Source organism: Olea europaea, chromosome 12 (genome assembly GCF_002742605.1).
Source record: "Olea europaea var. sylvestris chromosome 12, O_europaea_v1, whole genome shotgun sequence".
Classification (NCBI taxonomy): domain Eukaryota; kingdom Viridiplantae; phylum Streptophyta; class Magnoliopsida; order Lamiales; family Oleaceae; genus Olea; species Olea europaea.
This window is the reverse complement of record NC_036248.1, coordinates 13903529-13912662: the sequence shown is the minus strand read 5'-3', so window position 1 is coordinate 13912662 and position 9134 is coordinate 13903529. Positions and strand designations below refer to the sequence as shown.

The following is a 9134-nucleotide window of genomic DNA, read 5'->3' as shown; positions in this document are numbered from 1 at the left end:
TTTTTGGTAGACAGGTCGTTTCTTCTCTTCTTAAGTCAACTCTCTCTCCATTTTTTGCTGGCTCGGCTTGTTTGAAGGTAGAGGGTCCGGTGGCTGCTTGGTAGAAGGTTGAGGTTCTTTGTCGGTTTCTCTCTCTCTCTATGGAAGGTGACTTGCATGACATGAAGCTGTTCCTGAGCCTAAATCAGCCATGAGAGCAAGGAGAAGTTGCTGTCCAGATTCGGCTGAGATTGGGTTGTATTGTTCCATTTTATTTTCTTTGATTTAGCCTAGATATCCTTTATTGATTGATGATTATTGTTTGATTGAACTCCAAGGATCCCAACAAATACAGTATATTAGACATGCGAAATTTGCTTCTCCTTTCTAGCCCTGTGCACACTGTGTGTTTACATGTTGCAACAGACTGTAATGCACAATCAAATTTAAAAGTAATTGAATTTAAAATTTGAATGAGTGAACACAGAGCATCCGGCAACCATCAAACGGTCCCCTTTGACTCCTTATTAACAACTTGAATTGAAGACATTAGCCCAATCCGCACACTCAATCACACGTCACATTGATTGGCCACCAAAAAGAGGGCTAATGCTGTTCGACACATAACATTCGAGCTTATGTTAATGTTTAAGAAGACAGATTCAACTAGATTTTTAGACTTCTTCCTTTACATCACGTGGACATACATTGGCATTTAGATATGGAGGTTTATGACGATAATACAGCTATACAAGAAGCCATGACCTGCAAGGATTGTCTAACCACAAACAAGGCCAACACAAGGTCTGACAGAGAACTGGGAGTCCGCGGCCTCAGCTACCATTGGCCAAGATACTCAAATGTCTAGTCAGCTAAGCGTCTGCCACATTAGGCATTGGAATAACATCTAAGTGCAACACATGGTCAAGCAAATGATTGCTCATCAAGGACTATAGCACTCATCTGAGGAAAAAGTAAAAACACAAAATTACTACTTTCTACACTTGTAAAACCTCCCATTCCGAAGGAATAATGCATCTGCATGGTTTTGGGAAAATCTTCTTAAACTTCATAAGTAGAATATCCGAGCAAGTGGCCACATGAAAAGCAGCTAATTACTACAGTTATTGTTCACGAGACTCAAGAACTGGAGACGCAATACTTTCTTGCTTCTTGAAATGACACAAATTAGTTTCAGAGATTCTTGATACAGCACATATAATTCAGCTTTTTCTGCAGTCAGTCTAGAATCCATAGAATACAACAATGCAACATGTAGAACAGACTGAAGATGAACATTTCAAAACAACTGCAGGAACAACTAAATTTATTTCCAAAAAACAAAATCTGGAAGCAGGGAACTAAGAAGCAGGTATGGAAGGATGAAACTCCACACATGCTCCTGTCAACTGAATGTCAAATATAGACTCACACGTAAACATCACGGCTGTCGAAAATTTCCCATCCCTCTTCTACAAGGGCTTTGCTGTCATCTCTTGTAGCTTCTTCTCCAGAGAGCTGCTCGTCAAAACAACGTACCAGATCTCTCTTTGGGTTCTCTAATGAATCAGCACCGTCAGATCCCTGTTCCTGTTCCGTCTGGAGAAGAACCAAACTTCTGGAAGATGAGGTAGAAGAAGCTAATCTGCAGCTTGTCTGGCTGGAAGAAAGAGATTTGCTAAATGGAACTCGTTCATCAAACTTCTCTTTTAGTAGCCTCACATCCTGACATATGACAGCTATCTCTCCTCTAGAAGAAAGGGAGGGATAGGGGAGGAGAATGCTCCATCAGTTTAGATTACCTCTAACCATCAACTTGGGAATAAGTTAGCAATCACAGGCATAAAAGAATATAGTATAATAGAGCAGGAAACGCTTATCCCATACAGTTAAAAAAATTTTGAGAAATTAGGACAAGCGGACTTAAGCAGCCAGGAAATATATGTAAGTTAATTCAAGGAGAAGTAAACTTCTCCATTCAAATGTAAACATATGACTTGTGCAGCAATTCAACTAAAAAATAGAGAGACAATAACAACGGAATCTGGAAGTCATAGAATAAGAAATTCAACACACGCTGCTGGAAGAAACAAACAGGCTTTAAATTTTAGATGTAGATGTCCAATAAAAAAAGACTAACTTAGCGAAAGTATTTTAGCTATCATAAAGATGAACAGTTTGTCTAATTACTCCTGCCATTAAGACGAATTATGAAACAGAAAAAATAACACTGCTTGAGAACATAAGTTCCGTTTTGTTTCAACCGAGATTGATCTGGAAACTGTCATTTGTTATAACAATTTTTACTGCTTTAGAGAGATCAAGTAGATGGGAGCCCTCATTGGTTTAATTGAGAAGTACGCTATACCTTTTCTCCTAAAATTTTATGGTAAAAATTAATGGAACTACAATTTGAGCTAATTTGAATGTTTCAGAGATTGGTTTAAACAGACAATAGGTTTAAACGGACAATAGGGGCAGTTATCTTATTTCCCCACTGAAGATTCACAGTGCATTTCATGAATCCCAACTAACAAAATAGCAAAAGGAATGATAGCGACCCAGAAACAAAAAATGAAAGCGGAAAGACGTAAAGCGAAAAAGTAGAAATAGAATTTTTCTATAACTTACTGCAACATATCTACGACATGGCCACGATCTACAAGAAATTCCCGTAGCTGCAATACAACAATATGAAGATCAGATCAGATCTAACAGCATTAACACAAGAAAAATCATGCAAATGCAATGTAACATAAATGAAATAATCAAATACAAGACCATGTTTAGATATTATAAGTTGGTTTATAAATTCAATCCAAGTCAAACATTAATTTCACACACATTCATAACTACTAATTATTATCCACACATTCAGTAAGACCCACTACTATTTCTCTTACTATTCCTATTTAATAATCATTCATATATTTGCCAAACGAAGGCTAAATTCTGTATCCTCTTCTTTGTAAATGCCACCCCACGGCATGCAAAGTAATAGACGTGTACAAATATAGAAACGAAGTCATAACCTTGGCATTTTCTTCTGCCTCTTGGTTCAGGATGTTTGACTCTTGCACCACTTTTTCCATAATTATTTCCTGGTCAGCAAGTGCTTTCAATGAAGACTTCTCTTTCTCTAGTCTTTCCTGCACTGCAGATTTTCTCTCATTCTCAGCGACAGCTAATCGCAACTCTAGAGTTTGACGCATCTACAGGAAAATGAAAAACTGTATTAGTGCTGCTACTGTAACTAACACTTCTAACAAGGATTAATTTGATCCAAACCCAGACCAAATGAATTGATCGACTCTGGAAGCTTAAAGCTCATGTCAGTTCAGGATTTCATGGTGGCATGTCTAGCTTTCAGCATGTTAAGATTGCAAGAGAAAAGATTTTGTTATTAAGCCCTTGTTTGAGCCCCATTATTTGGGAAAATTAGATTTTGGTACAGTAAATTTTTGGAGAATTCATGGTTGAAAAGTAGGAAAAAGCTTTAGGTTTGAGTGTAAAATTACTTTATTAAGAAAATGTCGTCGAAAATGAGCTCGGAGAAGAATGAATTATTTGGAAATGAGGCTCAAACAAGGGATAAAGAAATATAAAGAAAGCAAACATGAAGATCTTCAAAGATATACATTACTATCAAGCCTCAAAACCATATCCATTTTTCAATCCACGAATGATGTACTGTAACACACAATTTATGGTATTGAGAAATATTGAGAAGGAAGTATAACCCATGTTAAAATTGTCCATTCTGTAGAGACTAATCAGTAAAATATAACCTGACAAAATTAATAATCTTGGTTTTATAAACAAAAAAATGGCCACTATATATGCCTTCATAACCAATTTAGCTGTTTTTAACATTGTAAAGGGTAGGGATTAATTTCACCTCATCAAGAATTGCAAGGGATTTGTCCCTTTCATCTGACAAGGAGATGACCCTAGACTGGAGCTCTCTCAACTCAGTAGCCAGGATGGCCTTCTCACCATATACTTCTCCAGCATGCTGCATCAATAAAGGAACACGATATTTCTGTCAGTGAACAATTACGTCACTACAATTGTATTTTTGGTGACAAGATGCAACCATGTCATTTGCCTCCTTTGCATGTTGTAGCATTTTCTTAAGGTCTTCAGCTCGACTCAGTATGTCAAACCCCCCCTTAGCAGCCTCCTCTTTTGCTTGTTCTGCATCCTTTTCTTTGAGTTCCACTTCCTTCATCAAGCCAATAACAGACTCCATAACTGAAAACAACGTTTTCTGCACCATAACATATCAAGGTTTACTATCAAGTATAAGCTCCATCAGAAGAAACTCAAGTACTAATCAAATAAGCAAAAATAATCACACGCGTTATCTTCCCCATTCTGTGCAAATATTTCAAAAACTACATATTCAGAGCATATCATTGTGTGACTCAAATTTTGATAATCAACTGAGTACATCAAACCCCAGTATGCTACCCTTTTTAGAATCAAATGTCACAACTCCAACATCGAACCTAAAACACATAGAACTCCTAGACCCTAGCAGACTTCCATCTGAATTGAAAATATCATAGGAGCCTCACATAATCTAGGCAATCGAGATCACAATGGACTCACCAAAAGTGGATCACAAATGGACACGTGATAAGTGGCAAATGTGATTTTCCTTTGCTTAGCTTTATTAATATTCTATTAAACCTGACGCAATCAGGATGCTTGAATCACACTAATTGTAGAAAAAGGGAATAATGCAAATGCGTAACAACCTCATGGATGATCAGTGTCTGAGGAGGATCCTAAGATGATTAATTTTCGAGGAAATTACGAGACATAACTTTAAGAGACAGAATGGAATGTTTCCACTGCACCCCGTTTTCCAAAAATGTCCATATTTTCAAAGTTTTTGTCAATTCATCAAAAGATATTGATTTCTTCTCTAAAGGGTTACCAAGTTCTTTGTCTTCCTTTTGCACTAATTTCGAACCATCTAGGCAAAATTGACAAGAGTTTCTAGTCAACTTGGACATCTTTGCCTTCCTCGTCAATGAAAATAATAAATTTCATCTTGTCAAGAATCTAGTCAACTTTGCCTAGAAGACATTTTTGCATAAATAAAAATATTAGGCAGGAAACATATTTCATTTTGCCCCACTGACATTTAGATTAGTGCTTAACAACACTTGGGATAGATATCATTTTTATAAAAAGAATAATTTGAAATTTTTACTTTAATTTTCTGGCACAATGCATATAGATGCAAAGAAATCAGTAAAATGTGTTAAAACATTATATACTCCAAAAGAATCAATATAACTAAAACCAATAAGCTACCAGAGTTTAAAATTGTTAAAACCTTATTATTTCTCGCATCTGAGATGATTTCCTCAAGAAAATCAATGCTACATATTTGGGCAGATTGGGACACCATGGTATTCAAGGTATACTCTTCTTCAATATCAACCATTTCACTACTAGCTTCCACCTTAGAAGCATCATCACTGAATTGCATTATTTCTGATTGCTCTGAATTGGTGTTTTGCATATCACTCACCACTGCCAATTGGGCACTGCTTTCTGAAGGACTCAAAGTTGGATCATTAACTGTTAATGAAATAGGTTGATCAACAGAATTCATCACCTCCAACCGATTTCCATCTTGACAGGATTTTCCCTGATAATTGTCTTCAAGGATACCTGTGTTGCAATCTCGGTCTGGTCCACCAGAATTTTCCAAATCCTGCATATCATACACATTTCGATCAAAACATGTAGCCCCATCGTTTGAAGATCCCAATGTATGATGAGAACTCTGATCAAACAGAGTTTCAATGCTGCCTTCTGAACAATTCTCAACGAAAACTGATGCCTCTTTTTCAGGGCCTCCAGACACTTCATGATGATTATTTGCCCTGTTTTCATCCGTCGCGATGAGAGGTTCGACATGAGATGACACATCCACCGCAAGCTTAACACTATTTTCATCACGTTGCACCGATGAGATCAATTCAATACATTCTTCATGAATTTCACTACATGTGTCATAAAAGGGCTCATTATGTCCATCATTTGCATCATGGAATGATTGCTTAACTCTAAAGCCCACATCATAAGATGTAGAACCATTTTGCTCTTCAGCTGAACACTTTGTGTTCACAGAAGAGGCATCCTTGGTCCAGGCAGTTGCCACAGGTTCTACAATAGCTGTTATAAAGTCAAGAGAGCACACCAGATAAAACTCGTAATGAATAGCTCAACCTATACTCTAAATACTTGATTGAGATATAATAAAATCAATAAAGAAACAAATTTGAGCATTCTAATTGGTAAAAGTGGTACCTTTAGGTGACTCGGCCAGGTTCCTATTCTCACCGGAAGAGTTAGTTTGTCTAGATCTTTCAATAAAAAGGGGAATAATATCCACAAGAACCGCCTCAACAGCAGCATCAGCATCATTACTATGCTCAATTGCAACAGCTCTAAGAACTCGAGAATCAATCTGTCCCACAGAAAGGAATTTACGCAACACACAAATTGAGATTATTATCTGGTCGCTTCTTCTTAAAAAAGAATCTATGCGCTATCAAATACTAATCTTCATACTACCCAATAAAATTATGAATCAAAAGAATGACTCGCGAAGATCATTGAATAATCCACGTCTACTTTATATACAAAGGGTGAACCCTGAACAAGTGCCTAAATAATCAGACAAAAATCAACAATAATAGCAAATAAAACGCAGAAACTCAAACTCCTAAACTTACCTGCGGAAAAATTTCCTGCAACGCCTTATATACTTTCTTGAATCCCATCCTCAAATTCTACCGGTCAATTCTGAAAATAATCAACTAAATTTTAATACCCGATCACGCGGTAATTCCAAATCTTATTAACGCATAAATAAAGTACGACATGCAAGTGTGTATTACACATGGAGGGGTGACACAACATGCACGAACTTGAAAACCCTAACCCCTTCAGTTTAACTTTATACACATATGCTTGGACATCAAGACCATGGTGAATTCCAGTTAAAAAATAAATATAAATATAAATGATAAAAATCGTAACAACTACAATATCAAATATCGTTCTCTTTCAGTACCAAAATTATAAAAAGAGAATAGAAAATTAATACAAACCTTTCGAACTCGCCTTTGTGTATGTGCGTGAGAAATGAGGAGGAAGAGAAGAGGATACAATATATACGTCATGATCATTTTGGGGAAAGCAAAGGTGTGAGTAAGTGTACAGAAGGGAAGCTCTAACGTTTGTACATTTTTCAAGCATTTGACTTTTTATTTGAATTGATCTCACTCGGGCTAAGGTACAATCCTGCTACAAGATAAGCTTTTTTAAGTTTTAGGCTCATTTGGTACACATTAATGTGTAAATGAAAATGAAAAATATAATCGTTAAAATTAGAAAGTCAAATATTGTGATTTGATGTGATAGGTAACGATTATATTTTTCATTTTAATGGACAGATAGTGTGAATCAAAGTGGTTAATCTCTATATTTTTTTCTTTTTCTTTTTCTTTTTTTAAACAAAAATCCCAGTCTCCATCTAGTAGAAATTAAAATAAATTTAAAGTTAATAATTAAATTTAATCACATTTTTTTATAGAATTTAAGTTTTTTTAATTAGATATTTTATCAATTTTAATTGAAATTTTCTAAAAATTTATTTTAATCCCTACCAAACAAAAACTTAACTATTAAGTAAAAGCAAATTGGTGGGTCCCACAAGCAAGGAATTTGGCACTGCAAAGTATATAAAATGAAGAATATTAGTCTAAAGCTCTAAAATAAATACATCAGTCACAATATTATAGCAAAAGAAGTCAACGGGTCAGACATATTCTACCTCCCTCTAATTATTTATAAATAAAGAAAAAAAAGCCTCCATAAATGTCTTTATAATACAAGAAAATATCTGGTTATCGCTGAGGAAATTTTACTCCAAAAATTCTCACATATATTTGAAGGGGAAAAAAAAAAAAAACGTCTTGTTAGACTCTCAGTAAAGCAAACTGTTTCAAGGAACCATTGGATTTTAATCTGGATCGTTCAAAAGAGCATTTTTTCCGATCAGAATAGTGGAATGGAAGGCACTACAAGAGAAACCGTGAATAATCCCGTACTGACACTGTTGTAAGAAAGCACTAGCAACCGCACCAAAATAAATATGAATGGAAACCGTTGAGATGTCTTCATTGTAAAGCACAAGACTATCTGCCTACCGTGGTCAAAAGATAAGTCGGTGCTCACCCGACTAAGAGGACTGAGAAATTAATAGAGTACAAAATTTATCTTCAAAGGTCTAGCTACATTCTCAGAGCAAGCACAAGCGTTATCCAGACAAGCAAGTAGGTAAGGAGTTAAGAGTTCTGGGTGGAGGGGCTTTAGTTCATTAGTCCTAATCCAATGCATTTCAAGTGCTAGGGTGGAGGATACGAAGCTCTGAGAATTCCTAACGTTAGGAGACAAATAGGGAGCAACTTAAATGCTACACATAATTTCTCTCTTTCTAAAAATTATAGTTTTCTTTTATTGCGTAATCTTTATATTGAACTAAAGGTTCTCAATCGTTACTTAACCCTGTTTGAACCCTTTTTTTTTTGGGAAAAATAGTACATAATCTATTTTTTGTCGAATGTGTGGTTAAAAATAGAAAAAATTTGAATTTTCGTGCAAAATAATATTATTAAGAAAATGTGTAGTTAAAAAAGGATTTGAAAAGTACTTTCAAAAAATGAAAGTCAAACGAGGGCTTATCGTTGTACTTAGAATACTACTTTTTAATCACATTATTATCCCCAATCTTCCATTAATTAACACATAAATATGCAAGAGAGAAAAACAGAAACAAACATGTGTTTTTTTTAATTACTCTTAAGTGTTCCAATTTTGTTCAACTAATCCTCGGGAATGTCAGCTTTTCTTTGATTCACCACTCGAGTAAATCGAATGTGGTTCTGACTCATACACATTTGGATCGGACATTCGGAAAACAATTCTCTTCCTTATGAACCCCCTTTAAGTCATGCAAATGGGACACCGGAAGGGGCAACACTGTCTGTACAGGATTTCCACCTTTCAACAAAAATGTTGCTTTCCAATTGTCGAGGGGATTCAACCCTCCGATGCTTCGTAAA

At 35.7% G+C, this 9134-nt stretch overlaps 1 protein-coding gene across 3 annotated transcripts; it reads right to left on the bottom strand.

Annotated features, from left to right (window-relative positions):
* Nucleotides 1-1127: 1127 nt before the first annotated feature.
* LOC111405771 lies at nucleotides 1128-7258 on the bottom strand. Of its 3 annotated transcripts, none has more exons than XM_023034798.1 (9): nucleotides 7119-7258; nucleotides 6741-6810; nucleotides 6313-6472; nucleotides 5330-6177; nucleotides 4076-4249; nucleotides 3878-3994; nucleotides 3012-3191; nucleotides 2611-2657; nucleotides 1128-1729 (listed from the first exon to the last, which is right to left on the bottom strand). In XM_023034798.1, exons 2-9 carry the CDS (start codon nucleotides 6786-6788, stop codon nucleotides 1408-1410), a joined length of 1896 nt encoding a protein of 631 aa, XP_022890566.1. In that variant the 5' UTR covers nucleotides 6789-6810; nucleotides 7119-7258; the 3' UTR covers nucleotides 1128-1407. The 3 variants fall into 3 exon arrangements, with proteins under 3 accessions (XP_022890566.1, XP_022890567.1, XP_022890568.1); XM_023034799.1 differs by having other exon boundaries at nucleotides 5330-6168; XM_023034800.1 differs by lacking the exon at nucleotides 7119-7258 and adding an exon at nucleotides 6906-7037 and having other exon boundaries at nucleotides 5330-6168.
* Between the last annotated feature and the right edge of the window lie 1876 nt (nucleotides 7259-9134).